A 26253-nucleotide genomic window follows, 5' to 3' on the forward strand; every position below is an offset into this window, starting at 1 on the left:
AACTCATTACAGTACATCCAGAGACTAGGAGCCTCTTTGTAGGACTGACTGAATGGATGACTACCTCAGGAAGGTCAACAACAATACAATGTCCCTAAGATCATGAGCCCATGCGGTACAGCCTGGTTGAATCTGGTAACTCATTGATTTGATCTATGATCCAATATTAATGCTTGCTGATGAAAGTGTTCTAAAATCTAAAGAACTAACTGCCAAAAGTGTATCCTGAGAAAGATAACAATTATTCTTGGCTTTCCCGACTACAAACTGAATGTATTTAGTCCTTAAGAAAGGTGTCCCATTATTTGACAGAATCCTAGACTCATATTAAGGCTTTGCTCCATCTGAAAAATTAATAGAAGTTAGAACTTCTCAGGCCACAAAGCCCCACAATCCTCCTCCTGGACAGTTGAGCTAACAGGAAAAAGTTTCAAAAGTATTACCAAATGCCACACCTCCACTAAGAAATTCTAATTATAAACTAGAAATCTAAAAATCAATCTAAAGGAGCAATTAACTAATAACGACCTTATGAGCATTTTAACCAAGAAAGGTGGCCAAAACAAACCAGCTTAATTAAGTACCGGTAAAATAATAATAAGCTCATTTGATGGAGTTTTCACATCTAACGAACCCTCGATATAACTTGACTTTTAACTCCATATATATATAGTCTGTTATAGAGGCTTTACTGTACACCACTGAGTAATGAAACACATCTCTGGTTATAACTAAGAGGAACACTTGTATCAATCATATTTAGATGGGGTAAAGAAAATAGCCAGTACTATGCGTCTGTATTACAAATGGATAATACTTTAAAATTAACACTGTAACATGAATCCCTATTAAATACAACACAATCATATACGTACCATAAATAATCGAATCTCAATGTACATAAATTACACTTAAATATCATATACAATTAGGTCAAATAGATATTTATATACTGTACACATATATATATTTATATATTTATATTTATACTTAATGAAGTTCAATCTTATACAAATATTATTGCTCCTATTAGCTAAAAATTCTACAAAAGTACATAAACAAAGTCAGGTAGAAGATGGATTAAGACTGCAGAAATTCTCTATTTAAACTACATTACAGTATGTATCTACAAGTTCCTTAATGGTTACTCTCAAGGTAGTCAACACCAAGTTTTGATATTAATGATACAGTACTTAGTCATGGTTAGTAGAGACATGCAAGTGAAACATTTCATTCTCATCTTAGGTTACAGAGTAATCACAGTTGTTCCTCATAAATAAGATAAATTTTCACATAGAGTTAAGGCTAGTCACTCCCTTACAATGACTAAAATTTACATCTCATATTAAACCCTTGTCTATGGGGCCCCCTCTGATCTCAATAAAATCATCTGACATAAGAGAAACGAAATGTTAAAAGTGGCGTCCCGTAGTGAAGGGGTAACCAGTCTCGCCTTGTGTCAGCGAATGTAGATGGCAAGTCGGTACAGTAATAGCCATTAGCTCTGTTGTCAATATTATTCTTTACAAGGGGATGATGATGATGTTCTTACATATCTTAACAGTGTGTAATTAAAGTGGTCAAACTGTGTATAATATCTGGTTTATAATTTTAGTAACTTTACTAACTTTTATTAACTCCTCTCCCTCTTGTATCTCTATAGTGGTTGATGGGGAAACAGAAATAAATAATTGGGGAAGATGAGTGGAAGACAAGTGTAAGGACAGAGGCAAGACACTGACACAGTACACTGACCAAGACGTTCTTAGTCTCTTTTCACAAGGACGAAGAGCAACAAGTCACCTTGGAGACAAAACTGGATGTACATACACGCTCCAAATAGTATCTTGACGATTTTGTGTTAGACAATATGACACAACGGACGAAGGATTTTGACAATCCTACCAAGACAAAATGAATCGCGGCATTTGTATTGAAATTCATCAAACCCCGCCATAAAGATACTTTTTGGAGTGCGTGTATACTATAGCTACTGGATTGTGGTGTGAATATGCGTGATATCTGTACCGGGAGAGACATAGGAAGCTGTCTGTCCCCTCCAGCCATCAACTATTTACACCTTTAAACAATAATGCTTGACCAACAAACAGCATTCATTTTTAGATCTGGTAGGTACCCCTGTTAAGTGCACTAAAATAATGTTCAATCTTTGATAGGTTTGGTCTTAGGGTCGGAGTGCATCTAAGTTTATACCGTGGGGTTTAGGGTCAAATATATTTGAGCTGGAACAAGTCTCAGCTTTTAACATGGGATCCTATGGGAACGCGGGTTCTGTTGAATAAGAATTCACCTATCGTTTATCAAGTGGGACTTCCCTGTGCTGCATACACAAATATACATATACTGTACAGTACTGTACTGCATACAACTTATTCCTCAAAATCACTAGGGACAGTGACAAGTGACAGCACAGCCACCTGATCAGTTGCCTGTTGTCCAATCCCTCCTCACTTATTCTCTTATACGAAATACAGTATGTGGAAACTATATAAAGAAATTTATTTTGTGTTCTTATATTTCATATGTTAATTATGTACAATAAAGGTTGCAGAGTTGTAAGAGAAAGTGTGGAATTTAGAAGTGATTGCAAGTTTGGAGGTGTGGATATTGATGGCATGACTGTAGTGTAAGCTGACTGACAGCAGCATGCACTATGGTAATTTAGGATGATGCAATGATCCATGAGTTGTCTGTGGGATTGTTTTTCTCATAAAAAACATACTGGTATTATCAATAAATATATTTATTATAGATGTTGGCTCAGTGTTTCATAATGTTCAATTAATTTAAAATCTCATCTGATTTCTCATAAGTATACAGGTATAAAATCATTACTATACTGCACAGCATATACAGTACAGTATTACACTTATTATATTTACCATTGTCTTATAATAAATGTGTACATAAAATTTTTTAAGACATTTGGGAAAGTTTTTTCATAGGAACATTTCTCAGTTTTGTAATGGGCGTTTACCGTATGGGGAATTTGATCCAATTTATGAAGAATTGATTTGCAAAAGGTTTTTCAAGAATGGAACCCTTTTGTAAATAGAATGCCTGTATGTACTGTAAATTTTTTACATATTGTATTTGTAATTACACACAAACATACAAACTAATAAGGATTTTGTCCTCGATGATGTAAGTACAGTACCAAATAAGTACCTAGATACTGATGGCCATAATATAATGCTACTACAAATAAATATTATACTGTACATGACAGAGAGAGTGAAAATACTGTACTATTTTATAACTCCTTTATACTTGGTGTTATGGTTAGCTACTGGTTAGGTTTAGCAGGAATTAGTTAGGTTTTATTAGTGTTTACTGGGTAGTACAAAACTACCATGTGTTTGTCATGCCTCTAAACATACACCTTCTTGTAACAACTACAATACTGTATGACCACAATACAACAGTAACCTAACCTCTATATGTTACTGATTTTCACTTCAATGACAGGAATTAATATAACTGTACTGTTTTGCATTAACTACTGTATGTGGGGTAAGTCATAAATAAAGATTACCTGATATATGGAGCTCAACTCGTAGTTCACCTCACACGCTAACAGTCAGCACTGTGATTTCCAACCAGAGTGAAGAACTGGATCCCTCCTTCTACACCAGCCTTTGTGCACTCAGCAGTAAATGAGTGCACTACTGGGTGTGTCCGTCAATGGTGGAGCTACCTTTTAACGGACTAACATCCTACCAGGGGGCGAGATAACCCAATATCAGCTGAATGCTTAAAATCGGGGATCATTATTGTCTGGCCAATCTGCAGCACATCAGGGACTGTATGCATGAGGAGAAATGCAGTGTACCTTAAATCAATAAGGTTATTAAACTGAATTCTCATCAATTGGGACTTTACTGTATACTGTACTGTAACAGTGGATTGTTTATAGAACTTTTTTTTCCTTTCATAAGAGAAGGTTAGTTAATTGACTGAGCAAGAAGCATTAAAAAATTAAATGTAGGTCAGGCAAGCAAGTTTTACAGAAAACTATAGTGTATTGATCAAACATTTCTGATACAAAAGGAATATGGATGAGAAAACTGGTATGGGCATGTGTAGTACAGTATACGGCAAGTGGATTAAGGATATTCAAGACAAGATGGTTAAAGGTGTGAGATTCAGATGAAGTTTGGAAAAAAGATGGACACTAGGTATAGAGATGATTCGGTGAGGTGAATAATGCTTTGTGTAAGTACTGTATCGATAATAATGAACTGATATGAAATATCATAATCAACATAGAAATTAAAGACTCAATTTGCATACTGTACTTAGATGCCATATGAAGATACCAGGAAGTGCATGTAGTAGTATTCCAAACTGCTAGTTGAGAACTTCCTGTCACTTTCTGGCACAACACTTCACAACCACTTTCTGCCTTTCTTGAAGTTTCTGTTTCTCATCCATAAAAAAAAGAGGAACAGGAAAAACTAAATATAGGAACACAGTATAAAATATTATTCTAAATTTAAAGATCACCCAAAAATCAAGTAATGTGGAATAATGGTAAAAAATGACCCAATTTTTCCCCCAACAAGACCCATTATGACTTTATAATTGTAGGAAGAGATTATTGCAATATATAAGTACTGACAGTTTCAATGGGGAAGGAAAGGGTTTATGATACTGTATCCTCCTCTGGGACAAAGGGCTGATTTTCCGAATGTGATGGAGCAGGAACAAAGGAATGGCAGGGTAAACACCTCACCATCCCGTATGTTAAAAAATGGATCATTCCCTTGCTCATTTCACCTAATATTATCCACCTTAAGGCAGGAAGCTTTTGCCTTTGGTTCATTTTCATATAAAGACCATATATTGTATATATAGTACATAAATACAATATGCAAATATTTAAATAAAACATTGCAAACTATTTACAGTAACTTTTCTCACTCTTTCAAGGTGGTCAGAGATAAGAGGAAACTTCCCCTCATTTGATCTCTTTAAATGCCATAAGAGTCAGTAAGTTTGAGTCATAAGCTGCCTTATACCCAAATGCTGTACAGTAATTACATTATAACTTGATACTGTATAATGAACCTCATCCCAGTACCTAACCTTCTCATGGTTTAGAAATTCTCAATGTCCATAATATCTTTCTCACCAACTACAATAGATATGAAACATTTAGTGAACTGAGTGTGATAACCCATCCATAAGCTTCAAAATTTATTTGATATTCTTTTCTATTTAGTATGAGGAATTAGAAAATGCTAAAAAGAGCCTTTAAAACTTTGCTGAAAGACTTAAGTTTAGATTTTTGTTGAATGATTCCTTGTCTATTGAATATAAAGTGTTCAGCTGAAGCTTAGAGGGATCAGTTCTCTTATATATAACAATGATGTAGAGTATTAGGTAGCACAGTACAGTCCTCAGACTAAGTACCAGTACAAGTGACATAAATCACATGTTAGATGAAGACACTTGTTATGTGCACACCTTAAGTTCAGATCAGTAGCTAAAATATATATAAACAATACTATCTACACACAGTATCAACCTTACTGCCATGTAAGAGACACCCATCTAACTTAAGCATCAGATCTGAGGTAAGAGAGTTCATCTTGAAATAAAAGACTTATGCTTCTTTCATCGTGTCTAACCATTCATACTTTATAGCTCCATAAAATCAATAAAACATAATAACTTAATAAATTCATCTAATTAAAAAACAAAAGGCATTAAAACACAACTAAATCATTCACAGAATTCTTTAACAAAATATATGGTGTTCAGCTTGTAAAAACAAGGACCGGTTTATATTACTGGTTAATACTATACACTTATGATCGGTTCAGTACAGTATATGACATTGTGCCTAAGACAGTACAGTATCTTCCTTCAGGTTACACAAACTGAGAGGAAAATGCATCATAACTGTGTGTCGCAGAAAGATTTGATGCCTGACCAATATCAACCTGTGTTGCTGTGTTGGCCATTACCAAAAGGGGATTTTCCTGCTCACATTCATTTACAAGACCACTGTCATCTTCTGATGACTTACCTGTTAAGACAACTTCCACCCCAGAACCAGTACCTCGATCAGAAGCCACGGTGGCTGTACCCTGGTCAGGGTTAATAGGAGTAGTGTCTAGGGTAGCAGAGTCGGCTATAACTGCAGGCAGGTCATCGGTGGTGGTGGGCACCTGATAAGTGACGTATGTCCAACTGTGAGGGGAAGTCCCAAGGACTGATCCACTACTTGTGCTAACACATCCCCCTTGGAGCATCTGACTGGGTAAAATTTGTCCAGGTACGAGTTGATTTGACACCAGTTGGTTCGACACTACGCCAACAGGGTACAACGTACCGACGCTAGTGGTACTGGGCATAGGTGCTTGGCTAGTGTAAGTTCTATCATGGCATAAAGGAAGTTCCCCTTGATAGTTAGAAACAGAGGTAGTGGCATCTACAAGGTGTACACTCACGCCCCCTGGGCGAGCTATACCTTCCTCAAATTTTTCCCCATCCAAACTACTTGAAAAATCAAGCTTACCACCCTGAGTATACATGTAGTGATTCATCGTTTCTTCTGGCAATCCTAACGAGGCCGCTAAGCTATTGGCCACAGTCGACAGCGCTTCGGCCTCAGACGACGACTGACCACCCATACTGGTCAATGTTTCACACATCCCCTCTACATTTAATTCCCCTTGTTCACCATCCACTGATATATTTGTTTCTGTAAGTTTAGGAGTCTCACTTGAAGTTATAGGTACTCCTTCCTGCTTACCACTTGCTGTCTGCTCTCCTGCTACTTGTACTATGGTCTGTATAGCTCTATGGCTGGACTTACAGTGAGCTTTGAGATTATATGAGCGAGCAAAAGTAAGGGGACAGTGTGGACACTTGTGACTAATACTGGGCTTGTTCTGACAAAGTTTAGTCTGCATGTGGCCTTGAAGTGCTCCAAATGAACAAAATGCAACTCCACATACAGAACAGGTGTAGGTGTCAGCATTAGCATGCTGTGAACGATGCTTTAAAAGGGCAGCATCATTTATGGCTACGTGGTCACAGAGATCACATTTTGGAAAGGTTACATTTCTGGGTACTTTATTGTGTTCGGTATACTGGTGATACGCTAACTCTAACTTTCGCCCAGGTCGGAAACCACACACACTACACAGCCGAGCTTCGCTCTTACTGTGTACATCTTTCATGTGCTGTTGATAACTACAGTAATCACTAAACTCTAATGGTTCATTCAAGAAACATGTGTAGCAGGCATATGGTACATTCTCAATACTAGCTAATATAGCACTACTCTTTTCTTTGTGTTCAGTAGATACATGCTTCTTAAATGTAAAGTATGTTGGAAAAACAATGTATTTACATTCAGGACACTCAAAAGTTTGGGAATTTTGCATTGCACGATGTGAAGTATTTGAGTCCCCTTTTGTGCCAGAACATGAAGTGGCTTTGGAAAGTTTTGTGTTGGGTTTGACTTTAGAGTCACCTTCACTTAAGACCAGATACTGAACTTTGGATTTTACTATCTTTCCACCACCAGCCTTGTCACTTCCCTTTTTCAGAATTTTGAGTCGTATATTTTTCTTGTCTTTAACAAGATTTGGATACTTTTTGAGAACTTCTGAAATAATTTTAGCATGATTAGACATGTCTCCTTTACTCAACTGACCCTGACTAGTAGACTGACTCGTAGAATTGCCGTCTTTTTTGTCCTTAACCTTTTCCTCCTCGTGACTTGGAGATTCACTGACCTCGGAGTCACTCAGAGATAAATTCATCAAGACCTTTTTCTTCAAAGACAAAGTCAACTTCACTGGCGAGTACAAGTTATCATTTGACTTAAAACTCCCGACAGATTTCTGAACCTCAATAAGAGACTGGGCAGGTTCCTTTGCATGAGAATATGTTGCCACCTCATTGATCAGTTCATTGTTTTCATCAAGAGGAAATGATACATGTTTCTTCAATTTATTTGTGTCACTTTTATCTTTTTTCTTTTTAAGTATCGACTTCACCGGTACACTAGAATTACTTATCACCAACGGATCTTTGCTATCGAGGGGAGTATCTTCCTCGGCCACGTGTGAAATCTGTAGTGGGTTTTCTGTTAATGATGTGTCACAATCCACCATTTCCATCTTATAGTCACACGCTACAAACACCTCTTTATTTTCACATTCATTTTCCTCTGAATCTCTTTCCTCAAGTTGTTTACATATACTAGATATCTTTTCCATTAACTCATCACTATCTTTCCCAATGTCATCATCCCCAATAGTGTCATCATCCTCAATTATCAAATCCTGAGCTTTAAGTGACTTTGAATTTGGACTACCAGAAACATCTTCAACTTTTCTGACGTTAATATCTTCCTCCGACTTAGACATTGTACTTTGTTCAACAGATACTACTTGAGTAAGGAGAGAAAATGGATCCTGAGAGTGAGAACTATTTTGAGTCGTGGCCAAACCTGTTAGACCAACGTTGGAGCTGGCAGAAGACTTATATCTCGCTGTACACTGTGGTGCTCTAGGAGTAAAATTGGATATATCAAGAGGATTTGGAGACAGTGACTCTGTAGAGGTAAATGAAGTGGTGCAAGACGAGATACTGCCATCTTGGCTAGGAACACAAGTGGCTACAAAGAGGGGTGATAATGGTGGACTTTTGGATGACCAAGTAGCTATTGTCACAGAAGCATTTTCAGGGTCTTCTTCAAGTTCAAATCTTGTTGGTCTAGCCTCTTCAACTGGTCTTTTGCGCCTGAAAAAGTAAACATTACATATAAATATACAGTATACGTATACAGTATACGATTTCTCTAACTATGTACAATGAAAGACAAAAGTCATGTCGCGGTTTTGTCTGAAGATTAAATATAACTCGTGAAACATTATGAGAGCCCTACCACAAGGCAGAGCGCACCAAAGGTTTCACGACACGACTTTTGTCTTTCATTGTGCATTCGCTCCAAAAAGTATCTTTACGATTTTGTGTGAAACAATAAGACAGTGGACAAAGGATTTTGACAATCCTACCATAATGATACTTTTTGGAGTGAATTTACAGTACTCAGCAGTGTTATGTTTTCAAGTGAAGGGTCATGGATTGGATTCCTGACCAGGGTGGAGGATTCGACTCCCTCCTTGTACACTCGCTAAAATAACTATCTGTGCAGGTGGGGGTCGATATGCTCCGAAATTTTACGTGTGACTAGTGACAGCCCTCATATACCAAAATTTATCGTCCATGGTCTCATATTGTTTCCCACAAAGTATGCGCAGATAGTTATTTTAGCTACTGTACATATCAAGTAGACCTGTAAATGGAGAAAAAACCCTTCAGTGGACTAGCATCGTGCCAAGGGTGTGAGGCAAATCACTAACTGTTTCCCACAAAACCAAATCACCCAGATCTTTTTCACATCATCAATATCAAGAGTGGATTAGAGAAAGTGTCTCAAGTGTGAAGAAAAGATTACTTCAAAATGATAAATGTAACAGATTTGTTGAAATTACACCAACTAAGTGAGGCTTTGCACGAGACACATGCAGTGTACTGAAATAACACATAATGGAGTTAAACATTATACACGTTGAAATGTTCGCCACATCTCTTACAAATGAAGAGTTAATATACAGTATTGCATATCCACTGACCTGACAGCAGCATTAGCTTTTGCTATCTTCTGACTGTTGGTCACCAGCAAATATACTGATCCATCCTGCCCTTCATCATCCTCTTCCCCCTCCTCATCCTCCTCTACTCTCACACTACTACCTGTACCTGCAAATATAAATAATATAAAATTCATAACACACAATAAATAAATAAAAAATTCTAAATACTATGCGAGTTATAAATATTTAAGTAGTGTATATAATTGTTTGGTGTGTGTTAATGAACAGTACCTATGACAACTACTACAGAACAAAACTAACAACTACAGTACGTATATATATTACCATAGGATTCATCATTGTCATCATGATCAATGTTTTATGGACATTTTATGAAATCAAATCCACTAAAGTGTCACCTTCTGCTGTGTCTTTTATATTAGTCACTTCTCCAACTTCTCTTGAGGTCCCAGCTGAGGTATCTCCTCCATCAGTAGTGGATACCTGACGGACACTATGAAATGCGTCCGCAGGAGGCACCACCCTTTTACCTGTACTGGCAGTCTTGTTGGAGACCTTTGCTGGGTGTTGCTTACTAAACCTTAAGGATTTTTCAGGGCTTCTCTTCCATATGGGTAACCTGGGAATATAAATGCTTGATAAAACTTTAAAATGTATTACAGTACCCCATCAAATGTAATAATATTAATAATTAACAATTTATTGAAACAATATGCCAACCAGAGTGGTGAAAATATACAATAAATAGAGATAATAAAAACTACATATGGTGAAAGAGGGGAGTGAGTTACTTGATTGACAAAAGCTTTCAGTACAAAAAGATAAGAAACATAGAGTGATCATATAGATTAACTACAGGTCTGATACTGGGGGAGCTCAAGCACAACTTATATTCCTTCATGTGCACACCTTTTTAATTGATATACTGTACTCACTAAACCTCATCTTCAAGTACTGTATGTACACTATAAGGTCTTCAGTCTATCTCCTACTTATCCAACTTACATTCTCAAGTCACCTTCCCAGATCTATTCCTTCCACCTGTCTATACAAACCTCAAGATTTATTTATTCTTATAGGTCTCAGTAATGTTTTCCAATACCAGTACTGTACTGTGTGGCCTACCTACCTCATTCCTCACTTCACTCATAAACTGACTAGAATTATGACAATCTTACACGAGCGATAAAATTAAAAATATTAAATGACATTAAGACCGACTTATGGAGACAAGAATAACACTCTTAATATAAATATCATTTAGTGGAAAAAAAAAATAGATGTGTCAATAAGTGAAAACCAGCACCATAATAACAAACCTCGTTTTCACACGATTTGAAGGAGAGAGATATGGGAAGCGCCGATCCATCAGCCGAGTGAGGGGTGGCACCTGAAGCCTCTGTGCAGCAGCGTATATGCCACTCACTTCATTACGTGTTCCCTGAACGTCCAGTCTTCCACTATACAAAAATCTGAAAATTTAAGTTTGTTGTTTTATTTAAGGCTTTTAAAATATGCAATATTGTTTAGTACTGACCACCCCAGTTCTTATCTATCTAAACGAAATTACACCGAACACATGCTGTCTGTAAGTAATGTATGAAAATTTATCTTTAGTTTAAAAATTTTGCTGAATAAAATTTTTTTGTCAGCAATATATGATTTGGAGTTTCTACCAATAAAGAAATGGTTAAGTATTAAACAAATCCCTTGACACCTCAAAGCCACTGTACACTACTATATGCTGTACAGTCAATGCCATTACAATATGGAGTCTTGCCCATTCACTCTTATACAGTACACACTTTCTTATTCTATTACACATAACTAGCCTTCTCATTTAACTTTACAGCAAGTATCTAAAAATAAACAATACAGGCCAGGGGTCATTCCTCGGCATCCGGCATCACACTATGAAGAGACGATTTACCTTCAGAAGTTTGAGGCAATTTCACTACTGGTTGCATCTACTGTAAATGAGAAGGCTGTAACAGAGATCAAACTAATTATTTCTTGGAAGTCATAAGGCTCTTTTGCTGTGTGGTAACTAGATCATCCTCTGGCCGAGAGAAACATTACCATCAATCAATACGAATCCATAATCTGTCAAACTTTATGTGAAAACAAAAGAAACACTGTCAGTGTATTCCAAAGGAAGCCACTAAAGGTAGAGCACTCTGTATGTTTCCTTGTTTGCTAAATTAATACAGCTACATTCAATAACATGCCTCCAACCATAAATTACTGGTACAGTACAGTACAGTATATGTTACATCTTACAACAAAAGTTATGAGTGACTTCAAGATGTTTTGATTTGGGGATAATTCTACCCCAGTGTCAGACCAATCACAGTACAGGATTAATCAGAGTTTAATAAATCAACCCAAAATACAGACACAAAACATTTAATTATCTACCTGTACTTGATTTCATCAATGCCAAAAGAAATGTGTAAAATTACTGTATGTTTAATTAATGCCATTTCTCTTTTCATTCCCCTTGACTTTATTCAGGTGGAAGCGATTCAGTTGTGGGGGAATAACTTTACCTTGTGAGTGGCACTTTGTCCAAAGATCCATAAGCACAGTGATATTTTGTAGACCTAAGGTAAACTTTCATCATGATAAGATACTCACAACATCAAGGTACAGTACAGTGTATGTCTCACCTTATAACCGGTCCAACACTTGCACACTTCAGGTCTGATGGCATGACAAACTCCCCTTCTCGCTGCACAAGGTGAGGCTCAGACAATAATGACGTACAAGCCCACACAATAGCACGGTGAACCTAACAATGTGTAACATCAATTAATGTCTGGAGTGTAAATAGGTAGTAATATAAATACTGTAGCTACTACAAGCTATGTATGTAACTGTTGATAAAATATATACAGGTTTGATCCTGTAAAATTATATAAATAAGCCTGAAGGAGGGGGAGTGGGATAGCTGCACACCCAGACACAGGCCTTTTGCTGATAAAAAAATATACATCCCTCCACTGTTGCTTAAGACGAGAGATTTGCAATTATGCTTCGCCTAAGACAAGGGAGTGTAAAAGTCTACAGATTAGAAAGTTAACTGATGATCTAGCTTTGTGATAATGAATTTAAGCCAATTAGAGAGATATAGTAGAAAAAGAATATACACTGTACTTATTCCAAAGGTATCACTGTTTTAGCAAGACGTACTGAAGCCAGAGCAACACTTGGTAGGCTCTAGAACAAGTTGGAAATAAACATCCTCCAAATGGAAAAAAAAAGAAAATGATTACTGTCTATATTACAAGTTCCAAGTCTTTATGACCAACACCAATATTGTAATAAACTGAACTAATGATATGGCTTATATCTAAAACAAACAATCCACTGTACCTTTAATGTTTCTCCAGTGGAGAATTTAAGCACTAGGTCACACTCTTGTTCACGCTCATATAGAAGTTCTAGTCTCTGTAATAGGTACGTAGCCCAGTTGTCCACCCGCAGAAAGTTAGATGCACTGTGGACCCGGCCATTACTTGTTGCCCCGGGGGAGGCGGTGCTAGTAGCTCTCTCTGGTGTGGAACTTGCCAGTGTCGAGCTGCTAACAGGTACTTGAGTATAATCCCTTTCTATCAACAATGACTCACTGTCATCATCAATTTGAACTATAGGTATTGAAGAAGGACTTCTTTGAACCACAGGACGTTCTAACTGTATATTTTTGTGATCCTCTCCATCTCTGCTTGAAGTAAACCTGTTCATGTGTAGATTGTTCTTGTCAACAGTAATCATGCTGCAGGTAGGATTAGATGATACAAAATTTAAAGAGTTATGACTAGAGCAAGCAAATGAGGAGACAGATGATACCAGATCAGAGTAATGATCTTTTTTTGAGTCTGAATTAGCAATGCCCACTGTGAACACTGTTCCTCCAGGTACATCTCTAGTCATATCTGGTAACATTGGAAATGTTGCAATGGGAGTAGGGATAGCAGTAATGGCTGACGTGTTGGCACTCAAATTTGGCATTACTTGAGACACTGGAACCCTGGGACTGCTGACAGAACGTACAGTTTGGGGGAGGGAATGATGGTCTTGTGGCATCTGTATATTTGATGCTATTGTTGCCAAAAGATTGTAGTTTCCTGCAGGGGCCATTTCTGTTTCAAAGGCTTTAAAATCTTCACTAACTGTAATTTTAGATGAATTTTTTGCAATATTTTCTATGAATGTTTTGCTTTCATGAGAAATATCACTAGTTACATATACTGTACATTCATTCTCATTCTTCCACAGGCCATCTTTCTCTACCATGTGTGACTCACAGTTGTCATTATTATGACCTTCATCAGGAAAAGTGTAATTTTTCAAGACCACTTCTTCCCTTTCCGGTAAACTGACTTTAGCTTCAGGGGAGAAAGTAGAGCTTTCCGTTTTGTCATTATCTACACCTTTACCTGTATCCTCTTCCTTTATCTTATTCTCTTCAATTTCATCAACCTTGCTTGGCTGATCACACAATGAAGATTTAGATCTAGAATTTCTTTTTGATCTTTCATTCTTGTCTTGTATCTGTTTGCTTCCAGATGCATAAGTTTTCTTAACATTACTTGCAAGGTTTTGTTCTCTCTTTGAAGTTGGTACATTGACCATAGGGCTGGTGCTGATACTGTGATCCCACCCAGAATCACGATTTGAGTTTCTGCGCAAAGTCACAATTGATGTTGTCATCTTACACACCGGGGTATGTGTAACAGAATTTCCTGATAACTTTGTACTCCCACTTTCACTGTCAATCTCTGACTTCACTCCATCTCTTGTCTTCTTTCTTCTCTTAATATTTGCAATAACGATTGGAGATTCTTGGTCCTCCTCCCTTTCATTCATCTCCAGACACTCTCTACCTCTTTTTCTCACAGATTTGTTCTTAGCTGCCATCTTGATCTAATCTGAAAAATTTACACCCATATCAATCACTGACTGACAAATATAGATAGTAAAGAACTACAACTACCTAAGATATGCCATAATTTATGACCTTTGATTACCTTTAGAGTGAAATAAAACCTTTCAATACATACTGCCAAATCACTGTAAACTTGTCCTTGTTTTATGATACACTGTAAACTGTGGACATACACAAACATCCGTTTTACATCATCATTAAGTCGAATACGCTGGATAGTTTCAAACATAGGTTGGATGGATATATGAGCAATAGGGGTTGGATGTAAATGGGACTGCCCAGTATGGGCCAATAGGCCCACTGCAGTTTCCTCCATTCTTATGTTCTACATGTTTTAAAGGTATGGGTTAATAATAACCATACCGTCATTTTACTGGGGGGAGATTCCCTCAAGCTTTCTGTTTATCTAGTGCATGAAAGTCTCCCATCCACACACACACACACATATATTATTATTATTATATATACAGTACAGTACTTTATTCAGTCTCCCAAGCCTTCCTAACGCAACCATACAATATACCGGTAAGCAAATCTTCATAAACAGAGCAGGACATGCATAAATAACTACAAACATAATGGCACTAAAACATCCCCTCAACTATAATGATTAGACAAAACGGTGAAAAACTCACATTAACTGAGTGTAGAGTCAGAGTGTAAAAAATTTCCCAACACGCCTCAGCAATACAGTACAGTATTGCAGTGAGAGTTGTCTTGCCGGTGCTTCCAGAGATCATACCAATCCCTGCCCCTACATGCCACACTTAACCAGATGTACTTCCATTAAAGCCAAAACTGTTCTCTTTTATTTTGTCCAACTTTCAGGCAGGTGTAGAGTCTGGGGTAGCTACACATTTGACCTACAGAAAAAAGGGAAATAAATAAAAGATTCTTAGCTGGATTCAAAATAAAATTACCTGTACAGTATACATAAAATACCTGTTGTCATATCTGTCAGAGAAGATATTAGTTATAAAAAATAAACATATTTCTAGAAGAATAATGTAAGTTTCAGAAATATATTATCAAAGTATTAATGCAGTACCAGTCAAGTACAGTAATGTAGAAGAGACCTAAGTCCTTCATCAGCATCTACATCAGGCACCCTAACCTAATCCCCACAGGTAGGGTGCTTAATCCTCAGGTGAAATAAGCTGGGGTGCCAGCTACTAACCTGTTTACATAAATCTGTACACCACAAACCAATACAAGCCCATAGATAAGTCTACAATATATATTCTATGGTTAATATTGGTCTTCCCAAAAAAACAATATAATTTTATCTGTAACTTACATGAAATAAAAGACTTTAACATATTTCACAGACAAATTTATTAATATGAAATATCTCTGCACATATGTAAATTGTAAAATTTGAAATAAAAGAAAAATAAGTGACCCAAAAAAGTAAATTTTAGGCATGTGAACAATAATATAACAACAAAGGGTATGGTAGTGGCTGAGGACAAAGCAGTCACTTAAGACAATACTTTATTATGTTTAATACAACAGGACAAAAAACACAGGGGCCATCAGTCTTGTTGCCAACCTCCCCTCAGAGAGGTTGTCATCACCAACTCATTCTAACCTTCAGGATCTTGTGATGACTTATTTTGATGAGGTCAAGTGATTCTTGTTGGCACTTTGTCATTAATGATTAATTTTGCACAGTTGACAATGTTCTGAAGCTTCATATCGGTATTTTAAATATAATTATCGAAAATTTACATTCGCTTTTCCTTAGTTACACTCCCTCACTAATTTGGTTTACATGCATTGAAACAAACATATCCGGCAGATTCCTTAAAAAAATATACTGAATATTACCTGAAATACTGACCATCTCCATAACCTTAATCACACTGATTTATAATAAAAACAAAAACAAAATGTCAGTCAATGAACCAAGAAAACCATCCACACTTCCTCTCAGCAGCAGCACCACACTAATAACACACCATAAACTTAACACTCTCTTGTATTCTCAGTTACTCAAACAGGTAGACTCACCTCCAAGAGACAACATGGGGATGGAACACAAGGCAGTAAATGTTTAGAGGCTCCAGCAGATGTAAACAAGGCTCCCAACGGCCATGTTTGGTGACAAGGGAAGGACGCCTGCGCCGCCCCCGGGGAGGACTCCAGTAGTAGCCTCAGTCATCTCCTCTTATATACTGTATAGATAGACAGACAAATGTTCAGTAAAATCGTCATACAGTTTAAAATTGGGTTCAGGGTAAAAAAGTAAATTATATATTGTTTTTAGTCGCGACAGGATACATAAATTTGAGTATGTTATTCTAGACTATGTACTGTATTTAGACCATGGATGTCTTGTAAATGTGAAAGGTCTTGTAAACTGTTTCATGTATTGTGTTATGTTTGGTAAAATTGGCAGTGTCAATATGTCACACCCCTCTCACATCTGTCCTGGGTTGGGGATCGAACCCAGGACAGATGTGAGACGCCAGCGCATTACCGTTGTATCATCTACTGTTCCTCCCTCACTATGTAATGAAGGTTCATTATTCGGTGAACAAAATTCACACTAACCCAAATGTGTCGTGGAGTCTCTGAGACCCATTTTATATCACCATATATATGTTGTTTGTATAATAATGCAGACCAAAACAACCTCACGCGTGCCCCTCCTCAGTGACTCAGATCCTCAGGAGGCTGGGTACAATATATGACTAAACTTACTACATATCTCCAAAAATATATGAATTCAATCAAATAAATAGATTCACTAATCTGATCATACCATCTATTCCACTTAAGGTTCAAGTATATAAACAAATAGATAGATAAATGAATATGTACAGAGGTAAGGACTTAGCCACATAAGAAACTACTGTTGATGCTGAGGACCTGGAGGAGGAAGCTGGACTTGGCATCAGATATTGTATGAGAGTTTGTTGTCGATTTATAACAAGTTAGTGTACTCCTGGGTTTGTTTAATATTAATATTTTTTTATTATTCTTTAACTTGCAATGAACGGGTCATTACACATATACAGTATATATATAGTGGACTTTATTGCCTTGTGAACAATTCTGGATATTGCAGCAGTGTTATTTGGGGTGTTATAATTATGATATATTAGTGGTAGTACAACTCAAGATATCAAGCTTGTTTTGGGTAATAGTTAAGACCAATGGCACACTTTACCTACTACTGTATATCACATTTCGGGTATTATTGCATTTTCGCGCTCTTACATTCCTACCCCTAATCTATTATCATATTCGAATAAGACGTCTAATTATCAGATAATTTTCTTCTATTACATTACCGCCGCAAATGTATTATAACGGAGATAGCGTATCCAAAATGTTCTCTATTTTCTTTCTTTTATCTTCCGCCATTATCGCCTACCTTGCCTCCCACACTGTGTCTCTCCTTCATAAATCATCACACGCATGCGTTCCCGTACACGTCACGCGGCCAATCAAAAACGTTTTTTTGGGGGGCAACCAATTAAAATTATTTGTGGTTTAATTCGCTGTATGTTTGGCCCAATCAAATTCGATTTTTATTTTGGGTCTCATATTACCAAATTCAAATTCATTTCCGATCACAGAAGTCTGCGATGAGTGTCACTTCAATTATATGGAGCTGATTGCGAGTTTTGAGGAAAAAAAATAAGAAACTCGCATTTTTTCGATCTCACGGTGTTCTCTCGACCTCAGTAAAGTGTCTTAAGTGCAAGGACTAATGTAAATATCGTCAAGACCAACATATGTGGCGTTGTCCTAACTCATCCCTTATCCCAAAGACAAAGAAGAGACGGTCAATAAGGTAAGAAATAAGTGATTCCATCATATGGTGAGAGTCAGTTAGGTTAGGTTTGGTTTATGTTTTACTAGTGTTTTTTTTTGTGTATTTTGTATTAGCTTAGCAATTATTTTTTCTCGGAAAACGCCCCACAAAAAAAAAAAATCTATGAAAAAAATGGCCAATTTCCGACAGAAATTAAGGTCATAATTGGTCTAAACACACATAAATACACTAGAAAAATATATTTTTTACTTTTTAACAGAGTTGGGTGCGCTTATGCAAATTTACCACATTTCGTTCTGTTGAGTGAAGGTGCACAATAGGTCTTAGGACTGGTGCTGGTATATGTTAACCAGAAACCAAAGAAAGTTCTTATTATGAACACTAATCTATATTGATGTACTACCTCCTAGTGATGAAATATTGACTGTTCCACACAAATTATCACTAAGATGTATTTGTCAACAGCATATCCCCAGTACACATGATGGCAACAGGTAGACAATGCAGATTTATTTATGACAAAAACTGGTAAAACATAATGACAATTCCAAATCCTCATTTTTGGAGGCTATTCATGAGAGAATAAAGAAGTTTTTTCTGGAGATGCTGGCTAACCTGCACACCTTCACCAGAGTATTATCCGTCAAAAATCACCTCTTAGAGAAAACACACAAATGTTGAGACCTCATGACTAAAGTTAACTCTTACCATTCGACGTAACTTTCAGTCTTATTGCATCTCCCCCATGTTTTCCCCGTAACCCCTTATGTACAGGCTCCCCTTTGAGCTGAATAAGACCATCTGGTGTTATCCAAATAAAATATTAAAAACGTTGTCCCTTTAATGAAGGGGTTAACAGGCTTTCTTACATTTTAACGAGCCGATCAGTGGTGAAGAGGTTAAAAGAAAAAAGAAAATTGGCATTGCAAAGGCATTATCACTACAGTAGATCTGAAAATTTTCTCTTAGTGAGTGACATTTGCAGAACAGTTGCAAGACATTGAGAAAGAGAGAAAAAAGAAGTAAATTTTTTATACATTGTATGTACTGTATTGAAATTCCTCTCCATTAATGCTGTGTGAACTTATACATCTTGCTTCACTTACTCCCAAAATGTTTCAGTCAATCCATCACATTACCATCCTTGTATCTGAGGGTTGGCGACCACAGTCCTCCACTCTAAATGTTCTCAGGCTGTATTTACCAATCCTCCTCAGTAAGATGGTGTAAAAGTATCTTATACTGTTTACAAAACTGTCACATTAAAATCTTTTGTTCTCCATTGAAATACAGTAGCTGTACAGCTCCTCCCCGACTTACGACCTACGACCACCCGCACTTACGACCTGCCTCAGTCGTACCAAAATTTTGTCAAATTACGTATTTTCGAGTTCCAACGTCAGTATGCAGACAAAATTTTCGTTTGTAATTCACTTTAAAATGGCTGGCAAGCTTAAAAGTGAGAGTTTTGTGGTGCTGAGAAGAAATAAAGACACCCATTTTAGATTTTCTATATATTATTTAAGCATTTTCGACTTACAACCTGGATTTGGGTCCCTAACCCCGTCGTAAGTCGGGGAGGACCTGTAGTATACAGTACAGTATTCAAAAGTTATAAAAAAGATTCTTTATTCCACTGTGCAGGTGTCTGTTCATCATGGGGAAGAACAAGAGATCAAAAGCATACTACATTCAGTCAGCAAAGAGACAGAAGAAACTAGAAAGTGTTTTGGGCCAAGAGATGACAGGATTCCTGTGTACGTGTAATGACAATGAGCGAGATTGTGTACGAGAGGCATATAACATCCTCAATGAGTTTGCTGACCAACTGTATGGGAAGGAAGAGTTTGCAGGTAAGAATAAAATATTGAGACAGTTGTGGAATGTACTCATACAGTACTAACATTATTACTAAAGTCTGAACCCTCCATCCTTGGCTGTGCCTTTCATGTCAGGGAATATGATAAGTAATAATAGCAGTAAAAACAACTACAGTACTGACTCAGACACATCCGGGTTCTAGTAAGGTATCCAGTGATGTGATGTTTGCTTTGAACAGCTAGAGTGTCATTAGGGTTTCTGGAGTTCAGAATCCTCAATGAATTCTTGCTTGATTCTGAGTTATGTAAAGATTTATTTACATATTTCCAGGATTCTTGTACAGGTGTACTGTAGTGTATTTGAGTTAACATTTTGAAGATGGCACTGCAACAAGTCCGTTGGATTTGTTAAAAAACTTTAGCTCCTCTTATGAGACTCTGAGGAAGCTTCATTAAGAGTTTCCAAGAGAACAAACCTGAATGTGGCGGTGTAATTTGCCAATGAATCCAAGCACCTGGTAGTTTATATCAATCTTGGTGTCAGATTCAGTCAAAAAGCATCAGAAAATGTCCAGTGCAGTCAGCTGTTGTTAGTTCCAAATCCCCTACCTATTCTTACTCTTACCCACAAATGTACAGTAGTTGATTGCTTGCTCTTTCATTCACTTTTTTTGGTGGGAGGGAAGCTATGTTGTTGAAACAGTACACATTAGTCAATCTTGAGTGTTTATTTCTCTCCAGATGTAGATAGTAATTTCTTCTCTTTTGTCACACATGGATCCTCTTTGTCATTACAGATGAACAGCAGCAAGAAACCAGTAATGGCAAAGATTTGAAACACATTGATTTAGAGAAGACAGATAAGACCAAGGAAGAGGGAGATGCAGAACATGATGATAGTGAAACAAAACAAGAAAATGAAGTAAAGACAGATTCTGGGGATCCTCCAGAAAATCAGAAAAGTCTGGGTCCAGCCATTGATAATGCTGGTGATAGTGATGAAGAGGAATCATTGGACATTGAGGCTGCTGTTAAGGTACTGAGGCCAGTATTACTGTACATGAGGGCTAGTGGCACCTTATGATATTGTATTATGTAGAGGGAAAGGTTTTCATTACCATAGCTGAATGAGTATTGCATATAGATATACTGCATGTATTTTTTGTTTTTATTTGTTCACAGGCAAATGTTTTGGAACTTCAGAAGAAAAATGAAGAGAAGCATAAACATCAGCGAAGGTTCCAGCAAGTACAGTGTGGAGCAAAGAACTGTGTGTTCATCCGTACAACATTAAAGGATCCCGTACCTCTCTCTGTTGCTATTATGGACGATATCATCCAAAACCAAAAGCAGCGTACCAAAAGGCTGTTACGTATGATCCCCGTTCAAAAAACATGCAAAGCTTTTGCTGACGATATTGTAAAAGCTGTAGAGAAATTGTCAAAATCTTACTTTGAAAATGAAAGCAAAACATTTTACATAAATATCAGAATCAGGAACAACACTTCTCTGCAGCGTGAATCACTTACCACTTCATTTATCAAAATTATCCAAGATGCAAATTCTGATAATACACCAGAACTAAACACACCGGAAGTTGTTCTTAACATTGATGTGATTAAGAATGTTTGCTACCTTGGCTTTATCCCTGAATATCTCACAAAATATGCTAAATATAACTTGGTGGCATTAGCAAATAAGAAAAAGGAGGAAAATCTAACAGAAGCTAAGACTTGCAAAGACATGGTGGGAAAAGATGACACTGATCACTCAGAGGAGCAGGACCTGAAGACTGAGAAAACATTACAAGATACAGTAAGTCTGGATAAAAAGGTTGTTGTTGACACATAATTTAGTCCTATATAATGGGCTTTACCCCATCCGTCACTGCCATAACATACGTACATTGTTGAAGGCCTTATTTTTATGACACTTTTACACCGTGTCATGTAATAAACATCTTAAGTTCCATTACCTTACATTATCCTTCTCGGGTTATCATTCACAATGCTCTACTGATAATGAATTTCAAGGAAGCATCATGTATACTTGTGTTACTTAGGTCCAGAACACTTTAATACTGTACTTTTATGTTGTAATTGGTAGCTAAATATTAACTACTCCATCCCATGTGTAAAAATGGAATGCAAGGAACCTGAAATATCCAGTGATGATGACCGCTGGTCCCAACAGCTAATTGCCATTGATGATATCCGCCGTCGCTATAGCTAAGTTTCCCTGACAATGGCTACCGGTCTCTACAGCCAGATTTCCCTGTTGATGGCCGCTGTTTAAGGATTAATTTGATCTCTATATTGTGAGTGCACTCACAATTGTTAGTACTGTATGTAAAGCCAGTACTGTAGAACTCCTTGTTGGCTAGTTATCTTTTACAAGGATTTATTGACATTCTGCCATTTATTTCCTAATTATTTTTTACATTCTTATTTTGTATTTGGGGTAAATACAAGGGAATATTTGGGAAAATTTATAAAACAAATAAAAAAATTTAACCTTACAAAACTGGCCATGTAAATAGTGAAGGAATACATGTCCTTACCACCGGTTGGCATCACCGGCTAGGAAGAGTCGAGAATGCTGTGAAGTGTTGTGTGTGCGAGTCAGTGGGATGAGGTTGGCAGTATGAGGTAAACAACACTCATTTGTAGGCAGTATGAGGTACAGGACACTTGTTTTATTATGTTGTTACTATTTACAGTTTATTACTACCTCCAGTAATTGATCATGAATCTGCTGATGGTCAAGACCCCTACTACACTTTCACCTGGTGGTTGGAGGTAGAAATATGTGGTGAGGTGTGTGAAAACCAAGGGCAAGATCCTTACATCACAAAAGCTGAGAATATTGACCAAGAAGTTTGCATCTGTGAGCAAGTGAAAGATAAATACCTAACTAGCAACATAATCCATTAAGGCTTGCATGGCGATTCAAACATTATACAAAATTAAAATACATCATGTCATGCGAATCAAATCCTGGGGGTTAAAGAGGTGGGAGTCACAGCTGCCTTATCACCTTCCTCTCAGATAATCACTGGTACAGTGTGGGATTATTAAATGATACATCTCTCAATTTATATTTTTTTTATTAAACTCATGTCAACAACTTTCCTACTTTCCCCTTTTTGTATGTAAACTTTTCAGATTCAAGATCAGTATGAGAAGACAAATGTAATGATGTGTAACACAGACACTTATGAGTAATGTATAATATGTAGTAACAAGAAATGGAAGTTTCATCTCATTTGTCAAGTTAATGACAACAGGGAAAGTTAATAGTCTGAACTGTATTGTGTTAGCCATTATATATATATATATATATATATATATATATATATATATATATATATATATATATATATATATATATATATATATATATATATATATATATATATATATATATATATTATATATATATATATATACAGTGATCTCCTCCGTTAACGTAACTCAACTGCCCAGAAGGTCGTCGTTAACCGAAAAGTTCGTTAACCAAACCATTGTTCAATGGGTTTTTGGGTAATTGGTTCCAGCTCACCGAAAATTTCCTAAATTCAACAAAAAAGGTAGAAAAGTTCACTTACTTTGAGGTGTGTATGTAGAAGGCTCCTGGATGATGATGATGATGGGAATTAGAATGGGGTGGAGGAGAAGGAAGAAGAGAAGGCATTGGGGTGGAAGAGAAGTCACCCCATGGCACCATTTCACCCATAAAATTTTAGTTCTCTTGGTGTAATTCAAGATTATTTTTTTAAATCAACACTGCACTGCATTATATATTGTCAATATGTAAAATATATTTCAAAATGACCAATAATTTGCTTGGAAACACAGAAAAAAGCATTTAGTTGAAGAGAGTCTCAAGCAAGATGTTACCTCCAGTGAAAACAGAGAGAGACTAACTCCTGTTTGCTGTGTTAAGAGGCTGGATGCCGCGCATTAAACTAGTCACTTTACCTTCAATTATGTTCAATAATTGTTAAAATGACTAAAAATTGAATATTAAACTTTAAAATTATTGAATAGTATAAACTTCTTGATATTTACTAAAATAGTAAGGAATTTAAGCCCTAGATCCGATTAATGTATTGGCGGACTGATACTAAAGCTGGTTGCCGGTCAGTGCAAGCGAAAACATGTTGAGGTCGGTTACGTAAGAACTTCGTTAATCGAATTTTTTTCGTTAACGAATTGAAGATCCTTATGGAAGGCAGTTCGTTAATTGAAATTACGCTAACCGAGGGTCTATATATATATATATATATATATATATATATATATATATATATATATATATATATATATATATATATATATATATATATATATATATATATATATATATATATATATATATAAGTTAATACAACTATGTAAATAAAAAATTAAAGGAATGGCTGAAGCAACAAAATTTGCTTCATAATGACATTAAAGTCCATTATATGTCATCAATATTACATATCTACACTACTGTCAATCATATTGAAAATAGTTTTTCATTATACACACCAGACCTACTGTATATACCAGAAGTATGAAAAAGTTTCCAAATTGTAAAATAATCTAAAGGTACAATACTGTACTGAGAAAGCATACTGTCAAAACTTTATATGTATGAAACTTAGATATAACAATATGACTCTTGGAGCATATACTGTATTGCAGTATCGTTCTCATTAGACCTAGAATTTCACATAAACAGCAAACATTGGCTAGATAACAAGAACAAGTTAAAAGAATAAAAAAGGATATGCTTACTTTACAAAACAAAGAAAATATAATGACCCCAACAGTATGAAAAATAAAATAAATTGGTTACGATAAATCTTTCTGCTAGTAACAAATAACTGGAGACTAATGTAACTTATTAAGGCATCCTATTCTATCACTACCTACAATATCTATGAAATTAATGTTCAATCCAGATTTATATAAAAGCTATCATTACAAAACCTCAATGATTATACACATTAATGGAACCAACATTGTCTAATTCAATTACCATAGGAGTACTGTACTGTAGTAGTCACACACCACATAGTACAATAGTTTTATAGGTCAGAGTGACACCATATATATGTATATACGTACATATATGTATATACGTACATATATGTATATACGTACATATATGTATATACGTACATATATGTGTATACGTACATATATGTTTATACGTATACAGTATTACCCCGCCTAACGCGGTTTCACTTAACGCGTTTTATCATATACGCGGTGCCTCGCCAGAGCTGAACTTTCACTTAACACGGATTTTTTCCACATATACGCGGTGAGTGTCCAGCTCGAGACGCTATTTTTAGATTTGCCCCACCCGCCACCCTGCCTGACTGCCTGTTTTAGCTCATAAAATTCATACAAATTACCCGGCCAGAATATAATTTACATTGCTGGAATTCTTATAATTTGGTGATCATTTTGAATATAAACATCATATATTTTGCATTAGACATACAAATTTTAGATAAAATGTTTTCTCTAGTAAATATGTTATCTTTTGTGCAAAATATATGACATTTATATTCAAAATATTCCTGGTCTTACAAGGAATCCAGCAATGTCAATTGTATTATCCTAACTTTAGTTTGAGGTATTATTTATTAAAATTTAGTGGTTTTCCCCCAAAAATTTCTCAGAGAGGGAAGAGCCAGCAGTGTAGTGTGAGAAGAGGGGGAGGGAGTTGAGTCCATTATTTGAATGGACATTAACTTGGCGACTGTATTTCTCTATTTCTCTTAAGTATTAATTGTGTGCATGTACCATCATAAAATTAAGATGTTATTTTTACTACAACATAGTTATGTGTCTTCAAAAAGTGGAGTTTGGGGGTCGGGCTGGTTTCTATTGGAATTAATCCCATATGTTCTGTTGTTCACTTAACGCGGATTTCACTTAACACGGGACCCTCTGGGTTCTATTGACCGCGTTAAGTGGGGTACAACTGTATATATATATATATATATATATATATATATATATATATATATATATA

At 36.3% G+C, this 26253-nt stretch overlaps 2 protein-coding genes across 7 annotated transcripts; one reads left to right on the forward strand and one right to left on the reverse strand.

The window, feature by feature from the left end:
- Positions 1–785: 785 nt before the first annotated feature.
- Positions 786–16781, reverse strand: LOC121857036. Of its 2 annotated transcripts, XM_042352863.1 has the most exons (9): positions 16627–16781; positions 15249–15476; positions 13041–14596; positions 12335–12456; positions 10985–11137; positions 10064–10284; positions 9684–9810; positions 7694–8787; positions 786–4440 (listed from the first exon to the last, which is right to left on the reverse strand). In XM_042352863.1, the coding sequence occupies exons 3-9, from the start codon at positions 14583–14585 to the stop codon at positions 4196–4198; spliced, it is 3507 nt and encodes a 1168-aa protein (XP_042208797.1). In that variant the 5' UTR covers positions 14586–14596; positions 15249–15476; positions 16627–16781; the 3' UTR covers positions 786–4195. The 2 variants fall into 2 exon arrangements, with proteins under 2 accessions (XP_042208797.1, XP_042208796.1); XM_042352862.1 differs by lacking the exon at positions 786–4440 and having other exon boundaries at positions 4492–8787; positions 16627–16778.
- Positions 16782–17014: 233 nt separating this feature from the next.
- On the forward strand, positions 17015–23346 carry LOC121857037 (THUMP domain-containing protein 1 homolog). 5 transcript variants are annotated; one of them, XM_042352867.1, is made up of 5 exons: positions 17015–17127; positions 20045–20253; positions 21018–21256; positions 21403–22035; positions 22957–23346. In XM_042352867.1, coding segments are annotated over exons 1-5 (1086 nt in total). In that variant the 5' UTR covers positions 17015–17125; the 3' UTR covers positions 22960–23346. The 5 variants fall into 5 exon arrangements, with proteins under 5 accessions (XP_042208801.1, XP_042208798.1, XP_042208799.1 ...); XM_042352864.1 differs by lacking the exon at positions 22957–23346 and having other exon boundaries at positions 17016–17127; positions 21403–22189; XM_042352865.1 differs by lacking the exons at positions 17015–17127; positions 22957–23346 and adding an exon at positions 17432–17551 and having other exon boundaries at positions 21403–22189.
- Positions 23347–26253: the final 2907 nt, after the last annotated feature.

This window comes from Homarus americanus, unplaced genomic scaffold (genome assembly GCF_018991925.1).
Source record: "Homarus americanus isolate GMGI-L3 unplaced genomic scaffold, GMGI_Hamer_2.0 scaffold44060, whole genome shotgun sequence".
NCBI lineage: Eukaryota > Metazoa > Arthropoda > Malacostraca > Decapoda > Nephropidae > Homarus > Homarus americanus.

Excerpts from the sequence above, each read along its gene's own strand:
- LOC121857036 (XM_042352862.1), bottom strand. The coding sequence starts at position 14,585 with ATGGCAGCTAAGAACAAATCTGTGAGAAAAAGAGGTAGAGAGTGTCTG. Across the intron at positions 11,138-12,334 it reads AGTGTTGGACCGGTTATAAG|ATTTTTGTATAGTGGAAGAC; the intron begins GTGAGACATACA and ends TTAAATTTTCAG. Across the intron at positions 9,811-10,063 it reads TATAAAAGACACAGCAGAAG|GTACAGGTAGTAGTGTGAGA; the intron begins GTGACACTTTAG and ends TTATATTTGCAG.
- LOC121857037 (XM_042352864.1), top strand. Across the intron at positions 20,254-21,017 it reads TGGGAAGGAAGAGTTTGCAG|ATGAACAGCAGCAAGAAACC; the intron begins GTAAGAATAAAA and ends TTGTCATTACAG. Across the intron at positions 21,257-21,402 it reads ACATTGAGGCTGCTGTTAAG|GCAAATGTTTTGGAACTTCA; the intron begins GTACTGAGGCCA and ends ATTTGTTCACAG.